The sequence below is a fragment of the Epinephelus lanceolatus genome, chromosome 4 (genome assembly GCF_041903045.1).
Source record: "Epinephelus lanceolatus isolate andai-2023 chromosome 4, ASM4190304v1, whole genome shotgun sequence".
NCBI classification, from domain to species: Eukaryota; Metazoa; Chordata; class Actinopteri; order Perciformes; family Serranidae; genus Epinephelus; species Epinephelus lanceolatus.
In genome coordinates, this window is record NC_135737.1 from 49,815,660 (window position 1) to 49,837,866 (window position 22,207).

Genomic DNA, 22,207 nt, shown 5'->3' on the forward strand with positions numbered 1-22,207 from the left:
GCCGCAACAAAGGACGCACAAGGAACGACCGACACATCACTCCATCTTCTGCAACAGTAAGAGGCTTTAGCTCTGGGCAGATATTAGTTAGTGTGTGTTTTCTTTTTAAGTTTTGTAAGGGCTTGTTGATACGGACCGCCGTGTCCGATTTTGGCTGCATTGATATTGTAAAAATATTGCCTGTGTTGCTGCTGTCTGTTATTCTTCTGCCCGTTTGTGTCTGCTTGTAATACGTAGTGATCCGACCTCGTCGGACCGCTATTGTGTCGCCCCGCATGCGGGATCGATCAGTACTTCGGCTGTGTTGGTTCAATGTCCAGATTCATGCCGCTCACCAGCTGAGCCGAGCGCGTCTCTGCGTAACACAGACGGGTTACTGCATCTCAATACCGCCTGCGTGACCACACTTCTGAGTGCTCCCCTTTCTCTCTTCCTCTTTTCCACTAACCTACACTTGGAGCCGAGCAATTTGAACTTCCCTCTCTACTGGCTCCCCTCCTTTTTTCTTGAGTCACGTGCTTTCTTGGCGAGCCGCCATTGCGTGACATAGCTTGCAGCGTCACAGCCGCCATCTTGCTACGCTCACACACACACACACTCACACACTCGCCCACTTTCTTCCACGCCCTCTCTCACACACACACATACATACACATACACACACACACACACACACACATTCTCGCTCACTCACCCACTTTCTCCCACACCCTCATACACACCCACACACACACACACACACACACACACACACATTCTCGCTCACTCACCCACTTTCTCCCACACCCTCATACACACCCACACACACACACACACGCACACACCCTTCTTGATGCTTGCTGGTTGATTCGGTAATGTTTTATAGTTGATGGGGTTTATAGAGCAATGTTGATGTTGGTTGTAAATTAATGTCATCAGTGTGAATAAACCCTGTTATACTGCAAAGAGAGGTTGCTCTGGTTTTTCATCGTATACTGTGATGAAGCTGGTTGACAAAGTCAGTGCCTGAGCTCCACTCCTTCCTGTTCATCTTACAGTTGCTGATATCTCCCTAGAATTAGCTTCCTAAGTGAGCACTCTTGAGACTGAATTTATGTCTGATCATTGGTCCGGGTTTTCTCGGTGGTGCCCCGCTGTAAGCTAATTTGATTATTATGCTTATGTAATAATTAATTAGTTATTAATTAATTAATCAAATATTTTAATAATCCATAATTAATATTAATAATTATGAATTATTGCCAATGATCATATTTAGCTCCTCCTCTTCCCAACAGTTGTCAAGGCCATAACAATAGCTCTTACTGGCCCAGTGAGGTGTCAATCAAAAGGTCAGGAGCTGGCCTCCATTTTAAGATCCCGGCTGGTCGATTTGTTTACACACATGATGGTGACATGATGGAGAACATGTGGAGAACTCTGACAGTCTGAGAGGACACAGCAGCAGCTGGTGGATGTCTGTGATGTCATCACGTGACTGGACGAAATATCTTATTTGGATTGTCTGGACCTTTAAAACTGTTTGTTTGTTTGTTTGATAATTTATCAATGTGTGGATCACAGTAACACTTCAAAGGACTATTAGAACTGTTTGTTTGTTTGTTGTTTACTGAATCTGCTGTGGTGTTTGTATTTTGAAATGATTAATGGCGCCGTGAGGAGCAAAGCTTTGGATCAACATGTTGTGGGAGTAAACAACATGAACAACAAGAACAACAACAACAGCTGCTGTTTGTCATCATCAGATAAAACTAACGAGGACCGGCAGACACAACGTCAGATCTCTAAAGTCCACTGTGACGTCTTTAAACAACTGCTATGAACCTGCGGCCGGAGGAAGTCGAATCTGAGCTCTGTGGTGTGTTTACCTGAAGGGTTTCTCGCCATTGTGGAGGCGCAGGTGTCTCTGGAAGTTGTACTTGAGGCCGAAGCTCAGTCCACAGGTCTGACACATGAAGGGTTTCTCTCCGGAGTGAACCACTCGGTGCTGTAGCAGACCCATCTTACACTTGAAGGCCTTGTCGCACTCGCAGCACTTGTACGGCCGCTCCTCTGAGTGCGACCTCTTGTGGACGCGCAGGTTGCTGGCGGTGGAGAAGCTCTTCCCGCAGGTGGGGCAGGGGTATGGTCGGGCACCGGTGTGGACGGTCTGGTGCTCACGGAGGCTCTTCTTCCTGGTGAAGCCCTTCCCACAGACGTCGCACATGAAGGGCTTAACCTGGGCATGTGACACCTCATGGTACCTGAGTGCGCCAGCCGAGGTGAAGGTGCGCTCGCACACGTGGCACTTGAGCGGCATTTTCTCCAGCCGGTGTGACGCCTGGTGGACTCTGAGCTGGCGCAGCAGCCTGAACTTCCTGTCGCACTGGTCGCAGTGCAGCAGTTTGTCGGGGTCATTCTCCTGAGCCTCCCTCAGTTGGTGACTCTGCTGGTGTCTCTGCAGACTCTTGGCCTTGTAGAAACCTTTGTCGCAGGAGCTGCAGGGAAACGGCTTCAGGTGACATGACACGTGTTTCCTCAGCTGGTGTTTCTGATGGAAACCTTTGTTACACAGCTCACAGAAGAAACGCTTGTCTTTGTAAAGCTCCCTCCTCCTCCTCCGCTCCTGCTCCTTCTGCTCCTCCTCGCTCCACGCTGCACACAGGACAGAGACAGGATAGAGACCTTACAGTCTGTCTCATCTAAAAACACAACACTGCAGAGACAACAGCTCCCTCCTCCTCCTCGCTCCTGCTGCTCCTTCTCGCTCCTCGCTAAACATAGGACACAGACATGTCACAGTCTGTCTCATCGTATAATACTGCAGAGACAACAGTCTGCTGTTCACTCATAAAGACACAATCCTGAAGAGACACATCAGTCTTTTTCATCTAAGGACACAATACAACAGGGACAACAGTCTCACCTGCTGTCTCACCTGCTGTCTCACCTGTTGTCTCACCTGCTGTCTCACCTGCTGTCTCACCTGTCGGTGTCACTGCTGGTGTCTCCCTTGGTGTCTCAGCGTGTCTGCTGTCGGTGAGCATCTGTTGGACAGCCTCCATCTTTATTTCAGTTTCCTGTAAACATGGTCAGATGTTATTGATCATCAGTTCTGTTAATAAACATGATTTAATATTATTGATCAGTGTGTAATCATAGACAATAATCAATGAACAACAGTCAGGACTGATCAGTTCCTCTGATCAATGTCACTTCCTGCAGCAGCTGACCAATAAATGTTCCTGTGAATATTTTCATTGACCACAGAATTAATAGACTTGATCGATAATGAAAATACAGACATCAACTGCTTCCTGTTGATGTTTCACATTAAAAGCTTGTCTCAGAGGCTTTTATTGTGAAACAGGAAGTGTCCTGACATGAGGGGTAATATGTGTCGGAGGAAAACACTCACAACAACAACAACAGCTGGCTCCGCCTCTGCTGAGGGCAGGTCTTCATCTGTGGGCAGGTCATGAGCCATAGGAAATGATGTCATGTCTCCAGGTGATTCTTCAGGATCTGAAGACATCTGGTTAATTTCTAACACCACCTCAGTCTGAAGCTCTGCACCACTTTGATCCAGTTTCTTTGGCGGTACCTGGGGGGCTGGGCTGCTCTCGCCTGCGACTGGCCCAGGCAGCGACTGGCTGATGACACTCTGGCCTGTGATTGGTTCTCGCAGCGGCTGGCTAATGATGACCAGTGGCACCTGAGGGTTGCTGCTAGCTCTGTGTCTGGATTTGGCGGAGCTGAGGATGGCCATGGCCAGGGCAGCTGGGTTGGCAGCTGGTTGACTGATGTCCAGTGAGAGGGCAGGGCCATCTGGGTCAGTGTAACAGACAGGAAGTATGTCACAAGGGAAGAGACACAAAGTATGTCACCAGGATCAGTGTAAGAGACAGGAAGTATGTCAAAAGGGTAGAGACAGGAAGTATGTCAAAAGGGTAGAGACAGGAAGTATGTCACAAGGGTAGAGACAGGAAGTATGTCACCAGGGTCAGTGTAAGAGACAGGAAGTATGTCAAAAGGGTAGAGACAGGAAGTATGTCACAAGGGTAGAGACAGGAAGTATGTCACCAGGGTAGAGACAGGAAGTATGTCACCAGGGTCAGTGTAAGAGACAGGAAGTATGTCACATAGGTCAGGGTTAGAGACAGGAAGTTTGTCACAAGGGTAAGAGACAGGAAGAATGTCACAAGGGTCAGGGTTAGAGACAGGAAGTATGTCACAAGGATTAGAGACAGGAAGTATGTCACAAGGATTAGACACAGGAAGTATGTCACAAGGTAGAGACAGGAAGTATGTCACAAAGATCAGTGTAAGAGACAGGAAGTATGTCACCAGGGTAGAGACAGGAAGTATGTCACAAAGGTAGAGACAGGAAGTATGTCACAAGGATCAGTGTAAGAGACAGAAAGTATGTCACCAGGGTAGAGACAGGAAGTATGTCACAAGGGTAGAGACAGGAAGTATGTCACAAGGGTCAGTGTAAGAGACAGGAAGTATGTCACCAGGGTAGAGACAGGAAGTATGTCACAAGGGTCAGTGTAAGAGACAGGAAGTATGTCACCAGGGTAGAGACAGGAAGTATGTCACAAGGATCAGTGTAAGAGACAGGAAGTATGTCACCAGGGTAGAGACAGGAAGTATGTCACAAGGGTAGAGACAGGAAGTATGTCACAAGGGTCAGTGTAAGAGACAGGAAGTATGTCACCAGGGTAGAGACAGGAAGTATGTCACCAGGGTCAGTATAAGAGACAGGAAGTTTTATTTATTTATTTATTTTTTTTATTATTATTATTTTTTATTTTATTGACACAGCTACAGATCACATCCAATACATATATATATATACAAACAACCAGACAAGCAAACAAGACCCCCCAAAAGAAAGAGAAAAAAAAAAAAAACCAACAAAAAACAAAACAAAAAAAACCAAACAGAACAAAAATAACAAAAAACCAACAATGCAAGAACACAATATTACAACCATTATTGCCAGGGTTTACCAGTGAGGGTGTACACATACCTCATTAACTGGGATGAATATTGAGATTTTGAAGTACACGGTTTGTTCTGACAGCTTTCTTGTTTTTACAGTCTTTAACTGTTGTGGCGTATTGCTGCAGTTCCAAAAGAAAGAGATCAGCGTTTCGTTTGGTGTCTGTCCATTTTTTCTTGTGAATGTGGAATTTCCCAAGCATCAGGATTAGTTGAACAAAAAAGACTGTATTAACAGCCAGATTTTCCTCAAAATAAATGAAAATGTCATTTTCTTTTAAAAGAATTACTTGTCCTGTTATTGTCCTTATATAATGCTGTAAATCAGTCCAGAATGCTTTTGACAATGCACATTGATAAAACAGATGATGAATTGTTTCCTCTTCATTCCCACAGAATTTACATAACAAATCAATATCAATATTAAACCTTGCCAGTATTTTTGTGTTGGATAAATCTTATGTAATATCTTAATGAAACTTCTTTAACTTTATTGTTTAAACAAAACTTCTCATCAACCGTCCACGCTTTCTGCCAGCTAATTTCTCCATAAAATGAGTTCCAATAAGATTGTCCTAATGGTAAAGTTGTGGTTTGAATACAATTTCTAATATATTTGTTTGAACATCTCTTCTTTGTTATATCGATTTCCCCCACAAAAATCTGATTATTAAACGATCCAGCAGTAGGAAAAAAAAATCACAAGTTTCTGAGCTTCTCAGAAGCTGCAGTACACCCCTTGGTACAGCATCAAACACTACTGCATACTCTTTGGGTGGGACTGGAAACTGAAATTTATTCATAAATTCTTGGTAAGAGAGTAACTGTCCCCATCATTAATAAGTTGTTTAACACATATAATCCCATGATCAAACCACTTCCTGTAAAATAACGATTTATTTTTATAGAGAATATTTTCATTGTTCCAGATGTAGAGATTAGTTGGTGAGAAGCCATGCTTATAAATCAGTTTCCAGGCAAGTAAAGGTTGTTTATGAAAGTTTGACAGTTTAAACGGTAGTTTTTCTATTTTGTAATTACATTTCAATAAAAAGTGGATTCCACCAACAGAATTAAACACAAATTTTGGAAAAATATTCCAGATGTTGTCTCTCTCTTTGATTAGGTTTGCTAACCACTGCACTTTGAAAGTATTGTTCAGCATTTCAAAACTTAACACCTCCATGCCTACTTTGCTTTTAGGGTTACATAAGATTTGTTTCTTTATATAGTGACATCTATTCCTCCAGATAAAATTAAATACAGTCTGATCTAGTTTTTTGTAAATTGCTGGGGGCATTTCCAGAGACAGGGACACATATATGGAACTGGATATACCTTCAGCTTTATAGTTCAGTAGCTGAATAGTTCTAAACATAAACTGGTGACTGATTGTATCAAATGCTTTATAGAAATCAACAAACAAAATAAGGCTTTCATCAGGAATATAACAATTATAATCAATCATGTCCAATATTAATCTTATATTATTGACTATGTTTCTTCCAGGCATAAATCCCGATTGCTCCTCATCAATAATGTCATTTAGTCCAAGCTTTATCCTTTTGGCAAAAATTGAGGCAAATATTTTGGCATCGTTATTCAGCAGGCTGATCGGTCTCCAGTTCTCAATGCTAAGTTTGTCCTTGTTTGGTTTTGGAATTAATTTAATTAGCCCTTGTTTCAGGGTTGGAGATAACTCCTCTTTTTCTAAAGCTTCTTCAACCATTGCTGCTAAAAATGGTGCTAATGTCTTGCTATAATCTTTGTAGAATTCTCCTATTAACCCGTCATTTCCAGGTGATTTATTGTCTTTCGAAGCTTTAATGCAAGTTTGCACATCCTTTAAAATAATTTTTTGGTCACAGATTAACTTAAAGTTGTCATCAATTTTTTAAATACCTGGTTCTAAGCCTTTAAGAAACACTGCAATACTATCTTGGACTACTGAGTCAGCACTGTACAGTGTTTCATAGAACTTGGCCACATATTGTGAGATTTCCTTTTCATTATCACATATTGCTTCATTAATTCTGAGTTTGCCCAGAGACGACTGTTCATAATTTCTTTCTTCCAAGTTAAAAAAATGCTCTAGCCACCTTCTCCTAGATCTGACAAAAGCACCCTTGGCTTTTTCCTCATATATTTTGTCCAGTTCAGCTTGTGCAATAGTCAGATTTTTCATTTCTTCTTCAGACAGATTAGTTTAGTTGATAATTTTCTAATTTTTGTGACCATTTGAGATTCTCTCTCTTTGTTTGTTCTAGAAATCTTTTTACTCATTAATATCGCAAAATTCCGAACTTCAAATTTCATTAACTCCCAGTATTTGCTAAAACTATTAAACAATTTGGCTTGTTTCCAGTGTTTATCTATAATTTTTTGAGTTTCTTTTTGAAATTCTTTATTCTGTAACAGTGTCTTGTTTAATTTCCAGTGATCTCTGTTAAAGTTATGTTTCCTTACCCCCATATTTATTCTGATGGTTACAGCATTGTGATCCGTAAGAACTGTTGGTTCTATTATAACTGAATCTACTTTATCCTCAATATCTAATGAAATTAACCAGAAGTCTATACGAGACTGAAGAGACCTATCTTTGTTACTCCAAGTATATGCTTTTTCATTTGAATGCCTGTGTCTCCAGATATCAATTAAACCTATCCTGCTACATATGTTTTCTAATTCATGTGTTTGTTTATCTTTGGGCGGCCACCTATCCATACTCTCATCCATCACAGTGTTAAAGTCCCCCCCCATAAGACCTTAGCCGCAGGGAAAGTTGTTAACTGACTGAGCTTCTTTTCTATTATTAAAAATAAAGTCATATTCGTTTTTTTATTATTGGAGACATAGATGTTTACAAGAATGAACTGTTGATGGTCAATCTCAACAATCAGAATTATCCATCTCCCTTCTGTATCTGTAAGGTGTTTAATTACATGGCCTTTAAACTTGCCGAGCAGCATAGCTACCCCTGCTGACTGACTGCTGCCACATGAAAACCACACATCTTTTCCCCACTGACTCCTCCAATATGATAAATCTGTGTCTGAGGCATGAGATTCTTGAATAAAGTAAAAATCTGCACCTTTATTCTGGCACTATAAGAAAATACTTTTTCTCTTCAACTCATTTCTGATACCCCTGGCGTTAACAGATAAAACAGAAATTGACATTCAACACCACACTAAACAAGACAGAAAAAAGACAAACAAACAAAAAAACAAAAAACAAAAGCAGAAACAAAATGAGAAAAAACCCACCAAGAGAATAAATCAAAAAACACTCAAAAATCCTCTCTTAGGATATGAGCTGCTGTTGTGTCTGCGACAGATGAATCTAGATCTTAGGGCTGGGCGGTATGACCTAAAATTCATATCACGGTATAAATCCAATCCCTTCACGGTAACGGTATATATCGCGGTATAAATTTAAGTGTAAAAGTTATAATAGAAGTGTTTCTGAATGGGTTTTGTAGTCCCTTAGCAAAGCTAAATTGATAAAAAAAAAAACAACAACAAAAGCAAAGATATAATGTATTTTTTAGAGCATTTATTGTGCAGAACGCAGATCTCAAAACTCAAAATTAAAACCCAGCACTCCCTGGGATCTATATAAAAAGGTAATTTCCTTCTTTTAGCAAAATCCTAAATGACTGAGTTGTGTTTTTTCCACCTGGACCTTTATGCTCTGCCATTTCTCCTCTAATCATCACGCTGTAACCTGTGACAGGCTGCTATGATACCACAACTATCACACAGTCACATATGGAGTTTTTTGTGGAGCCCCTAGCGTCACATAGGTTTACATTACCAAAGGTTTATGACAAACTCTCTTGCCGAAAACCAACTCCCATGTGCGTACGGCGAGAGAGGAGAGACGCTGTGCTGCTGCCAGAGGAGACACTGAATGAGTTCCCTCTGAGCGGTAAGTCGCTAAAAGAGTCTGAGAAGTCCGGGGCTGTTCATAAGACATTAACTCACTCACTCACAAGTTCTCCAGCAACGCATGTTGCACGTGCTACGCTAAATCACGGACGTGAACCAGTTCCTCTTGCTCCGCTGTCTCTGTGCTCGCAGCCATTTTCACACTGAGGCAGGTGCGATGACGTCATTGACGATAGGACGGTAGAGCGCAAATCTCTACCGTGGGCCAAATTTATATCATTTCTACCATCTACCGCATATATCGTGCAGCCCTACTAGATCTTACAGGGCTTATTAAAATTCATTTTCCGAAATATGTATTGGCTTGACTATCTAAACTTATGACAAGAACACAGAAAGACGTTACCTCAATTGCCCTTATCACAGAGGCTATATTTTAATTTAGTTGAAGCACCAAGCTAATAAGAGAGAAAGAAAGGAAAAAAAAGTGGGCTGATATTGGAAAATACAACAAATCAAATATATTGCCTATCATTTATGATCCTCTCTGAAGAGCTAAAAAAATCGCCCATCATCTCAGCGGTTAAAGCCTTGCGAAAAAGTTAAATTTTAATCTGAACCACGGCTCTAAGTTACTGTAGTAGACCTATGCAACATTACCCGTTCACAGGTGTTCATGGCATGAAAGGGATAATATTACAATTCATCAAAGTCTGTGAATCCTGATAAACTATATCCACTTTAACACATCATGTAGGTCTATAATCAACCACCATCCAGCGATATTGTATAGAAATAGCCTAATAACACTTGCATGTCCTTCACTGTAACTTTTTTACCATCAATAAGTGCCGAAGCACCTCTGAAGCCTGCTCTCCTCCCCTCCTTTCTCGCCTGCTTCACCAGCGGCCACAGCTTGTTCCTCGCGTCTTTAACTTCTTGCATCAGGTTCTCCATTATTTTTATGTTCTTTTCTTTGAGTAAGCCAGAGGTTCTGGCGTCCTTCCATATCTTGTCCCTGTGGGACCGTGACAGGAACTGGACGACGATCCGGCGGCTGGAGCGAGCTTCTCCGGAGCGGGGACCCTGCCGATGTCGGGCGAGATCTGGCTGAAGAGGCCGATGACGACCTCCTTGACGTTTTCTCCGGTCTGCTCGGGGATCCCTGCAACCCGGAGGTTCCATCTCCTCTTGTAAGCATCCAGGTCGTTGCATTTTTCGCAAAGGGTTGTATTTTCTTTCTCCAGAGTTTCAACTCTGGTCTGGAGGTTGTCAGCTTTTTTTGTTACATCCTCCACCTGTTTTCCCAAAAACTCAAGGGAGTCTGTGACACTTTTCAAAGTGTCTGTGTTGCCTTTAACAGGTATTTCTAGAGACCGTAGCCGTCTGAGGGACTCTTCTTGCATCCTCTCAACTCGTTCCATGGCTGACAGCAAGCGAGAATTGAGCTCAGGCTGCTCATCCTCCTCACTAATCAGTGTCTTTGATTTCTTAGATGGTGGCCTCTGATTTGGAGTTTCGGGAGAGGACTCCGAGGGTGACCCCTCTGAATTCAGTAGCCTATCCATAACTTCCAGCTGGTCCTCCACTGCTTTTTGTGCATATGAATGCATGTTATCATGAAAGAAGTTTTTCTTCATGTCTATCAAAATGTTTAATGAACTGACCAACAGGTGCAGTGCAGAGGTCCGATGCAGGTAAAAGTTTGGTCCGGCCTTGTGTTCAATCAGCTGTTCAATCAGCTGTAGCTGGCTTCAATTCAGCAGGTGGAGCGGTGGAAACACGTCTCTCTTTGCTCAATCTTTACTTTATAACAGTTCAGGTAGGCATATCTGGCCCTTAGGTGAGAATAAATGTTCATAGAGTTTAAGTTTTACTCATCATATCGCAGAGTAACTCCAATGCGCTGTCACAGAGACGCCATGCCCTCAAGATGGTGAGTTGTCAGGCTCCTTAAAATGAAAAGAAAACATCTCCGAGGTCTCAGTGGTCTGTTACCTAATCAATGTCTTAAACCCCAAGGCCACCTGGACGTAAGAGACCGGAAGTACAGTACAGGCCAAAAGTTTGGACACACCTTCTCATTCAATGCGTTTTCTTTATTTTCGTGACTATTTACATTGTAGATTCTCACTGAAGGCATCAAAACTATGAATGAACACATGTGGAGTTATGTACTTAACAAAAAAAGGTGAAATAACTGAAAACATGTTTTATATTCTAGTTTCTTCAAAATAGCCACCCTTTGCTCTGATTACTGCTTTGCACACTCTTGGCATTCTCTCCATGAGCTTCAAGAGGTAGTCACCTGAAATCGTTTTCCAACAGTCTTGAAGGAGATCCCAGAGGTGTTTAGCACTTGTTGGCCCCTTTGCCTTCACTCTGCGGTCCAGCTCACCCCAAACCATCTGGATTGGGTTCAGGTCCGGTGACTGTGGAGGCCAGGTCATCTGCCGCAGCACTCCATCACTCTCCTTCTTGGTCAAATAGCCCTTACACAGCCTGGAGGTGTGTTTGGGGTCATTGTCCTGTTGAAAAATAAATGATGGTCCAACTAAACGCAAACCGGATGGGATGGCATGTCGCTGCAGGATGCTGTGGTAGCCATGCTGGTTCAGTGTGCCTTCAATTTTGAATAAATCCCCAACAGTGTCACCAGCAAAACACGCCCACACCATCACACCTCCTCCTCCATGCTTCACAGTGGGAACCAGGCATGTGGAATCCATCCGTTCACCTTTTCTGCGTCTCACAAAGACACGGCGGTTGGAACCAAAGATCTCAAATTTGGACTCATCAGACCAAAGCACAGATTTCCACTGGTCTAATGTCCATTCCTTGTGTTTCTTGGCCCAAACAAATCTCTTCTGCTTGTTGCCTCTCCTTAGCAGTGGTTTCCTAGCAGCTATTTGACCATGAAGGCCTGATTGGCGCAGTCTCCTCTTAACAGTTGTTCTAGAGATGGGTCTGCTGCTAGAACTCTGTGTGGCATTCATCTGGTCTCTGATCTGAGCTGCTGTTAACTTGCCATTTCTGAGGCTGGTGACTCGGATGAACTTATCCTCAGAAGCAGAGGTGACTCTTGGTCTTCCTTTCCTGGGTTGGTCCTCATGTGTGCCAGTTTGGTTGTAGCGCTTGATGGTTTTTGCGACTCCACTTGGGGACACATTTAAAGTTTTTGCAATTTTCTGGACTGACTGACCTTCATTTCTTAAAGTAATGATGGCCACTCATTTTTCTTTAGTTAGCTGATTGGTTCTTGCCATAATATGAATTTTAACAGTTGTCCAATAGGGCTGTCGGCTGTGTATTAACCTGACTTCTGCACAACACAACTGATGGTCCCAACCCCATTGATAAAGCAAGAAATTCCACTAATTAACCCTGATAAGGCACACCTGTGAAGTGGAAACCATTTCAGGTGACTACCTCTTGAAGCTCATGGAGAGAATGCCAAGAGTGTGCAAAGCAGTAATCAGAGCAAAGGGTGGCTATTTTGAAGAAACTAGAATATAAAACATGTTTTCAGTTATTTCACCTTTTTTTGTTAAGTACATAACTCCACATGTGTTCATTCATAGTTTTGATGCCTTCAGTGAGAATCTACAATGTAAATAGTCATGAAAATAAAGAAAACGCATTGAATGAGAAGGTGTGTCCAAACTTTTGGCCTGTACTGTATGTCACCAGGGTAGAGACAGGAAGTATGTCACCAGGGTCAGTGTAAGAGACAGGAAGTATGTCACAAGGGTTAGAAACAGGAAGTATGTCACAAGGGTTAGAAACAGGAAGTATGTCACAAGGGTAAGAGACAGGAAGTATGTCACAAGGGTTAGAAACAGGAAGTATGTCACAAGGGTAAGAGACAGGAAGTACGTCACAAGGGTTAGAAACAGGAAGTATGTCACAAGGGTCAGGGTAAGAGACAGGAAGTATGTCACAAACTCAGCCAGTCCTTGTTGTTCCTGTGCGATCTAGAGTTTAGACCAATCACAGCAGAGTGGGCTGGGTTAAGACATGACCTTGATTGGCTTACCCTGACATTCTGACCTTCAACCTGATAAATCACACTCCTCCTGCCTAAACATGACGATCCCAACCAACAAATGTAACGAGCAGCAGCCAATCAGAGGGTGGGGAGGGCGGGGCATGCCTTCACCATCCGGGGAAACACACACAGTCACAGGGCTAACTGTTAACATCACTGTTAACGACACACAGCAGCAAGATGTTTTGTATCGGACTTTAACAGCTGGCCAAACTATGACAGGAAGTGATGTCATCACACTGTGCTGCGTTACAGCGTGGGTCATGGAGACAGTTGTCCAAGGAGATGTCATTGAGGCGGCGACGTGTTCAGTCTTTGATGTGTTGAGACAAAATTAACTTCCTGTTTTTAAAGTTAAAAATACAGACCTTCAAAATAAAGTTCATTAGTTTCATAGTTTCATTAAAACTAAACATAATGTCCACCTGTCTGTCTGTCCTCCTCCTGTCTCTCTGTCCGTCTCTGTCTCTGTCCTCACCTGACGGTTTGATCTTATAGAGGGTCTGCATCCTGTCGGCTGCGGCATTTGTGTCGACCTTTGACCTCAGCTCCGTCTCCAGGTGTCTTACGGTGTCCTTCAGACTCTGGTTCTCCTTCACTAAGCTGACGCAGAGCTCTCTGAAGACTCTGCAGATCTGACGGACCGCCTCTCTGGTCATCACCGTCAGGACGGCCCTCAGCTGAGCCTGAGAGAAAACAGGAAGTCACTTTATCTGACTTTTCACAGTAAATGTTGGTCAAAGAAAACATTTTATTCTTTTATCACGTCATGAAGTGATTCATAAAAAATCAATCTGCAGATCAGTTTCACTGTTTCCTCTGAGCATGTAAACAAAGACCTTCAGAATAAAAGCACATATTCAGACATAAATCTTCAGAGAGTCTGATTTAAGTATCTAATCAGATTTAAATATCTAATCTGATGACTGGGTTTTTCTTTAACCCTATGCAGGGGTTAAAGCAAGAAAAAAATTTGTGCCTGAAATGTGGAGCACGGAAGATTTGTGTGCCTGAAATGTGAAATCTTTTCCGGAGCGGGGGGCTTGGTGCTGCAGTCACAAAATGAAGAAACGCAAATGTATGTGTTGCAAAGGAACGTGTTTATTATCAAAACGAACAAAAAGATTATAGCTTTAGTCGTTACTTTTCAGATTAAACTTTTATAGCATAACGAGTTTATTAATAAAGATTAAACTTTCAGTGGTTACCAGACTGTTTGACGTATAGCTCCTACATCTCTTTTTTTGCCTTGGTGCTATTTATTCTTAGAAGATAAATCATTTAGGCTGTTTGCAAAATTGTATCGCGCTTGATGTGAATTAAACAGGCAGTTACTAGGCCTGTCACGATAACAAATTTTGCTGGACGATAAATTGTCCCAGAAATTATTGCGATAAACAATAATATTGCCGTTTTGATACCATTTTTCAACTAATATAATAATAATGGTATAATAATGCAAGTACACCCTTTTAAAGATAAAAAACTTTTATTTCTTAAGAATATTTAAAATTGGAATTGTATTATGAAAAAAGACATTGTAAATATCCAAAATAAATAATCAAAACAACCAAAAACAATAAATAAAATGGACTGTCAGTCTCTGTTAACAAAAAATACACTTGAATAAAAACCACACACAACTGAAACAATAAATAAAGTGTAAAGTCTCTGTAAACAAAATTGCACTTCAATATATATTAAACATTAGGCTCAGACAAGATATTTAACAGGCAAAACTGCCAATCCAGTTAGGACCTTTGTAAACAAAAAATGCACTTGAATAAAAAACACACACAACCAAAAGCAATATATAAAATAGACCCTGTTGCTGATAAGAAAAAAAAAACTCAAATAAAAACCACACACAACTGAAACAATAAATAGGCTAAAGTATAAAGTCTCTGTAAACAAAATTGCACTTCAATATATATTAAACATTAGGCTCAGACATTAAGATATTTAACAGGCAAAACTTCCAATCCAGTTAGGACCTTTGTAAACAAAAAGTGCAAACTAACAACAAAAACACTCCATATGAATAAAAGCAGGTGTCTCAACAGGCCATATGCAAATCTGTAGCTACTTTAGTTTGGCAGATTTCAAGCAAGAAAGACCAACATGTTGACCTTCTGTGGCTTAAGGCAGCATCTCTCAGGAGTAGCAATGTTGCCAGCTGGGCTAAACATTCTTTCTGAGCTGGTGCTTGTTGCACAAATGCACATGTATTTTTGGGCCAACTTAGCCATCAAAGGATATCTTCTTTGATTGTCATACCACCACATCAAGGGATCACAAGATGCATCAAGTGCATCTTCTTGGAGGAACTTGGTCAGCTCTGCATCAGCCTGCACTCTTTTTGGAACTGCAGCCTGGGCCTGACCTCAGCCTCTTCTTCTTGGTGGGCACGGCAGCAGGAGGTTCATCTTCGTTTCCTCCAGCAGCTTTGCTGCAGCTCTCACCACTGGCACCTTCTCCACTTCCTTCTGGCTCTTTTAAGTCCTGTAGCTCTTGCAAAAGCTGATGTTTGACATCATCCAATGCATCTGCCTTCTCCATGCTGCCACGATACCTTGGATCCAAGATGGTGGCCTTTCTCAGGAGGACTTGGATTGCAGGTGAGCTGTATTTTTCAGTCAGTACCTTGCAAATGTTTTGTTTAATACTGGCTGTCAGTGCAGTGTCGTCAGGGCCTGGAGAAAGAAGGTCGCCTTTAATCAGTTCCAGCACAGGCTTAACTGAGGACACTGTGACGTACTTTTCCCCTGAGAGCACATCTGTGAAGTCAGCCAGTGGTTTCATTGCTGCGTTGATGGACTCCAACACAGAAACATCCTGCCAGGTTGGGTTGAGGTGGCTATGTTTTCTGTCTTGAACCAGGACATGTCTTATGGCTGGGAGTTGCTCCAGCACCCTCTCTACCATCTTCTGCTTAGTGCCCCATCGTGTTGCAACATCCTGTGGGAAAGATAATATTGTTCTTGTTCATTACTTAGTCTATATCAACATTCTTAAATACAACTTTTTACATTTCCATTATTTAGCATTATTAATTTCAATATTTGTGTGTTATTTTATATATGCTAGGACATATATACATACTAAAATACTACAGTCTCAATTAGATTCTGATTATATATAAATATAAACATGCTCATGAAAATACAGACATTACAGGCTGCTATAAAATAAAAATAACAACTCTTAATATTTTGTTAAATAAAACTATCAATGATGAATTAAACACGAACTACTCACCAGTATTAGACTGTGTTGGGGAAGATTAGCCTCACTCTGTGCCTTCCTCAGGTCTCTCCTCTTAATCCAGCTCAGGTTGAATGTGTTGACCAAACTTTTACAGAGTCCTATGGCACGCGCTGTCCGATCTTTGTCACTGTCCAGACCATGGGACACAGCAAGATGGAGGTTGTGGCCAAAGCAATTGAGCCATGGCCAGCCAAGATTCCTTACTGCAGCAACAATGTTAGCACCATTGTCTGTAGTGATGCAGACTAGTTTGTGCTCATCCAGTTCCCAGTCTGCTAAAGCAGACTTCAAGTTTTCTCCAAGGGTGTCAGCAGCATGGTTATCTGGAACATATCTGGTCTCTAAACACTTGGAGTGCAGGGTCCAGTCAGCAGTTATGTAGTGTATGGTCAAGCTCATATAGGAGGTCATGTTTGAGCTTGACCACATGTCCGTAGTGGCAGAGTAAAATGGGATGTCTTTGATCTCCTTCAGTATGTCGTCTTTCACGTTGTTGTACAGTTGTGGAATTGCCGTTTGTGACATGTATGTTTTCCCTGGCAATTCGTACTGCCGGTCAAATGTTTGTAACATTTGTCGAAATGCCGGCTTTTCGACGGTGTTAAAGGGCTGCATCTCTTTGGTGATGTAGCGAACTACACCGTCTGTGAGTGTGCACCATTTGGCACTGTCACGTTTATATTTCGTTTGCTTCATAAACGCCCCAGTGATGGTGGACTGTCGGGAAGACGTTGACGGCCCCTCTGCCTCTTTGGTAGACCTTTTTTTTTTCCCAGCTGGGAAAACTGCAACAGGTGGTTGTGTTTGAGGTGAAGGTGCATGTTTGTCGTGTTGCCGCTTTTAGCATCAACTGTTTTGAAACAAATGCGACATACTGGCTCATTTATGTTCTGTGGATCACCGCGGTCATTTGGCTTAAATCCAAAGTGTTCCCACACGTCAGCTGTTGCTTTCGGCTTAGAAACCAATTCCATTGTTATTTATTCCTCCAAATCTCTCCCTCTACTCCTCACGGGCCTCTCATACTGCACTCTGTGGTGCGCCAGGTGCCCCGCCTCTCCACACAGAGACAGAGTGACTGACAGGAGGGTTCACTCCTCATTACGCTAAGGAACCGAGAGGAGTCAGTTGAGATGGATGCAGCGAAGTTAACTCATTATCCAGTGTCTTTGGTAAATGAAAAATTATCGAGCCCGGCAAACTTATCGAGCTCATTTTTAATTATCGTGCAATTAATTGATTTATTGATTATCGCGACAGGCCTAGCAGTAACGTCGAAATTTCGCCTCTGGGCAAGCATGTCATCATTGAAAAGGATCATATAATGTTGTGGTGGTGACTTTAAAACTTCAGCATATAGCATTTTTGTTGCAACTTTCGTTTCAGTCTGGTTTCTGTTGCCTTACCTTCAAAATTACCGCTGGCTTACCGGAGCCTCTCCCGCTCCATCTGTGCTCTGTCTCTCAATGTGACATGATGTGAAAGCATGCACAGGCATCAGTGTTGATTGGCTATCACTTGTGCCGTGTAACCAATCAGAGGGGACTGTAGGCGGGACATTGTTACAAGGCCCAGCGCAGCGGGGACTGCAGGCAGGGAGGGAGACGGCTGTATCAGAGCCAAAGGAGCGAGTTTTAAAATACATTTATTTGATCGGTTATCGATGAAAAAACGTCCGATGCCGATTATGGTAAACAATAGGTTGTGTTTACTCGCACACTGTGTGTCTAAATCATTTTCCTGGTTCGCATATATATATATTTTTAGGGGCAAATGCAAGTGAAATGCTTGCACTGCAGAGCACTTCTGCCCGTGCCGGACAGAAACTTTGCCACGCCGGGAATCCGGCGCTGTGCCGGAGAAGTTTAACCCCTGCCTATGGGCCCGAACAACGCAAAGTGCGTCCAAATTCACACCTGTTCTTCTCTATGGATTTTCCGCTACCGTGCGTCAAAGCAAGAAGCCACTCATATCATGTGAAACAGCGGAACCACAGCTTTCTGACAAGGCCACTTGTCGGTAGTCCAATGTTCTCGTGATATAAAAAAATGATAAAGTTACACTAAAATTATGTATAATAGAGCTTTCATATAGCTTTGCACACACATTACTCTTGGATGGATTACTCGCAAATGCAGGCTTGCACAGAAATGCCACGCATATCACATAAAAGCGCAGGACCACACACATCATTGTACTGTCATCTCATCACGCTATAAATACAGATCAATTGTCTACAAAATTTCTTTACAATCCATTATACAGATCTTGTTATCAGTCACTTCATATAGTGAGTAATAATATTATTACTATTTTTCTATGATCTTAGATGTAAATATTGCATGTTTCTTTCAGATAAAACACATTTTTGACTTGTGAATGAGTCTATGGAATTTCTTGCAATAATAAAAAAATACTGGCAATCATGTCCGCCTGGCACAAACCACATGTTTTAGACAGCTGTGCAGTGACAGAATGTCCCACCATCATGGTTCTTCATGGTTCCAGAGAGTCTCCCCTCTTTATATATGGCAGAATATGTCAACTTCCAACTTGCTATGCTGAGATACATGTAAAAATGTAAGAATTTAGTCACACGGATTTGTTTTTTTCATTGATATAGAAATTAATATAAAATACAGGCACATAGAAGGACATGAGATGATGGCAAATCTGGTTAGCCCACATTGTCCTGAAAAAAACAAGATATAGCATGTGTATGTAGCCTTTATAATGACTGTGATATGAGCTTAAAAGTAAAGGCAGTAAAATACCCCAAAAACGCCTAGGGCCCATAGGGTTGATCAGCAGACCCCAAAGGTGCTGGCATGGGCTAGCAACCCATGGTAGCAGTGGTGAGGCCTAGCAGCCTTACTACAACCTACAGCCAACATAGTAGAGCACTAACTTCTTGAGTTTATTTGAATGAATACACAGGGAGCAGGTCCTCGTGTTGCTCTGCCATGTTTCTACAGGAGCCCAGAGCGGACAAACCAAACACTGACTCTAGACAGAGACATTCATGTGTTCATAATCAGCAGAGAAACACAGCTGACTGTGAACCTGTGTTTCCTGGTGTGAATCAACCCCGCCCCCCTGGCAACTGCAGCGTCGGGCCCCCGCAGTGGTCCCGACCTGGGCCACACCGCCCGCAGCAAATCGGCCCCCAGCAGAAGGACAAGGCGCGCCACCAGGGTGCATGGACGCCGGGCTCCACCCAGCCCCCCCGAACCCCGATGCGCAGGAGCACAGACCAACCCGCAACCCCGCCAGTACCCCCCCAGACCACCACAGACCCAAAGCCGGACTCCCAGCCCATCCGACCCGCCCCCCACCGGCGGCCGCACACCAACGGGCAGGCCCACACTGTGCAGCACCAGAACACCCCCCGCGGGCAGCACCCTGCCCCCACGCCAGGCCCCGCAACCCAGGGGAGGACCCCGGGCCCACCCGAGGCCGGGAGAGAGGAGCAGGGAGGGACGGGGAGAGGAGGAAGGGAGGAGGGAGGGGGAAGGGCAGGAGTGGAGCGAAGGGGGGGGGAGCCCACCCCGCACCACCAGGGGCGGAAACAGCCCCCCAGGGGGGACCGGCCACGCCGCCCCAGGCCCAGGGAGCACGAGGAGACCCCACCCCCCCCAGGCACACAGGGCGAGCAGTCCAGACGCACCCGCCCCCAGGGGAAACCACCCGGCCCCGCAATCCCCCACAGAGCCAGGGAGCAGGGCCGGATTCAAGGGGAAGAAGGTGCACCCAACACATGCTTAAGACCTTGAGTTCTGATGAACCGCTGTGGTGTATTGTGGTGAGAGAGATAGAGGGATTAGGGGTTACATCATTAACAGAAACACGTTACATATTACACAACAGTCTTTCTTGAGTTGTAATATTTATATGTACAGGTGGCATATGCTCACAGGCTGAGTGGCACTATACAGACACGTTTAGTGAGTGAATAAATGGTGACCATTTTTCTGTAAAGTATGTTAATTGGTTTCTGTGGCCAGCAGATATTTTCTCCAACGAAATATGTTCTACAAGGAGATTCAGCCAATGGTTGATGTTGAGGGTCTGTTTATCTTTCCAGTTGACTAGGATTGTTTTCTTGACGATGGCGAGAGCTACAAGAAGAGAGTTGCAGTGGCTGTTTGGGAGGTCAATTGTCATCAGGTCACCAATTAAGCACAGGTTGGGAGATAATGGGATCCTGCAGTCCAAAATGGAGGAGAGTTTTTGGGTGACTGTAGACCAGAAGTGCTGGACGGGTGAACATAACCACAGTGGATGAAAGTAGGTGTCTGCAGTGTTCTGAGTACACTGAGTGCATGTGTCAGATTGACTAAAGCCCATTCTATTCATCTTTTGTTGGGTGATGTGTGTTCTGTGGAGTACTTTAAATTGGATAAGTTGTATATTAGTGTGTCTTGTCATCTTAAATGTATTTTTGCATATCTGAATCCAGAAGTCAGGGTCCGGTGATACACCCAGCTCTTTTTCCCATTTTAAAGTATAGAACTGGTCTTTGACAGTAATTTATAAATCTTAGAAAGGTTCTTCTTATTACTCGGAGAAAGCTTTGTAATATGTTTGGCAAATTCTGGTGGCTGCAAAGTGTCCTGAGGCGCTGGAATTCTCCTCTTGATTGTTTTTATCAATTGTAAATATTGTAGAAAATTGCCATTTCTTATTTCAAAAGTTTGAAATAAGTTTGTGTATGTCATAAGTATATTGTCTTGGAAAAGGTGATGGAGATGAGTTACTCCCTTCATCTCCCATGTGCTAAAATGGAGAGGTCTTTTGTTAATTTCAAAGTCCGGGTTGTGCCAAATTGGAGAGAGCAAGCAAGGTTCTATCGGAGAGTTTGTGATTTCTAGTGTTTTCCACCAGGCTGATAAGGTGGAAGCAATCATTGGGTTCTTAAAACAGTTATGACGTCTGAGTGTAGTGGTGATAAACGGGAGATCAGAGAGTTTTATATTGTTGCAGTCCGCCTGTTCTAGTTCGAGCCAGGAGTTGTAGTCTTTGTTAGGATATAACCATTTCAATAGGTACTGTAGCTGGTTAGCTAAATAGTAATGTTTAAAGTTAGGAGCGTCCAATCCCGCTTCCAATTTGTTTTTCTGAAGGGTGCTTAGGCTAATTTTTGCTGTTTTGTTCTTTGAGTAGAATTTTATAATTGCAGAATCTAATGACAGGAACCATTTTGATGTGGGTGTGAATGGAATCATGGAAAAAAAATAGTTAATTTGGGGTAGAATTTTCATTTTAACTGTGGCTATTCGTCCCAGGAGGGAGATGGGAAGATTATTCCAGCGCTTCAGGTCACCACAGATCTTATCTAGCAGCGGGCTAAAGTTCAGGTGGACCAAGTCTGATAGTTTGGGTGAAATATTTATGCCAAGATATCTTATGTTGCCCGCAGGGAGAGAAAATTTTTGGTCTGCAGGATTCCAAGAGTTCTCCGTTATTGGCATTATTGTCGATTTGGACCAGTTGATGGAGTAGTCCGAAAGTTTAGAAAAATGTGTTATGAGATTAAATACTTCATGTAAAGACGATTTCGGTTCTTGTAGATAAAGTAAAATGTCGTCGGCATATAGATTAATTTTATGCTCTGAATTGGCGGAATGGATACCTATGATCTTGCTGTTCTGACGAACTGCCATAGCCAATGGTTCGATGAATACTGCAAACAGTAGAGGCGAGAGTGGGCACCCTTGTCTGGTTCCTCTCTGCAAAATGAAGCTTTTAGATGTGATCCCGTTGGTGGTGACTGTGGCCTTAGGGGAATTGTATAAGGCTGATACCCACTGGATAAATGACTCTCCAAAGCCAAATCCACTCAGGGTGGCAAATAGGAAGGACCAGTTGACCTTGTCGAAGGCTTTTTCTGCATCAAGTGACAAAATAATTGCTTTTGTATTAACGCGTTGTGCTTTACTTATCAGATTAAGAACTCTTCTGACATTATTGCTTGAGTGTCTGCCATTAATGAAGCCCGTTTGATCATTATGAATTA

At 42.8% G+C, this 22,207-nt stretch overlaps 2 protein-coding genes across 3 annotated transcripts in view; both read right to left on the minus strand.

The window, feature by feature from the left end:
• LOC117262189 (uncharacterized) overlaps positions 1–22,207 on the minus strand; it is a 53,796-nt gene that overhangs the window by 18,053 nt on the left and 13,536 nt on the right. The window contains exons 2-5 of one of the 2 annotated variants that reach the window (XM_078167461.1): positions 13,403–13,610; positions 3,398–3,807; positions 2,966–3,059; positions 1,869–2,634 (exon numbers count right to left, since the gene is read on the minus strand). In XM_078167461.1, coding sequence (XP_078023587.1) covers positions 1,869–2,634; positions 2,966–3,059; positions 3,398–3,807; positions 13,403–13,610 — 1,478 coding nt within the window. Of the gene's footprint in view, positions 1–1,868; positions 2,635–2,953; positions 3,060–3,397; positions 3,808–13,402; positions 13,611–22,207 lie in introns of both variants that reach the window. The other variant, XM_078167460.1, reaches the window with a different exon arrangement.
• LOC144462781 (E3 SUMO-protein ligase ZBED1-like) lies at positions 14,494–18,621 on the minus strand. The gene is made up of 2 exons (XM_078167459.1): positions 16,183–18,621; positions 14,494–15,882 (listed from the first exon to the last, which is right to left on the minus strand). Exons 1-2 carry the CDS (start codon positions 16,885–16,887, stop codon positions 15,268–15,270), a joined length of 1,320 nt encoding a protein of 439 aa, XP_078023585.1. The 5' UTR covers positions 16,888–18,621; the 3' UTR covers positions 14,494–15,267.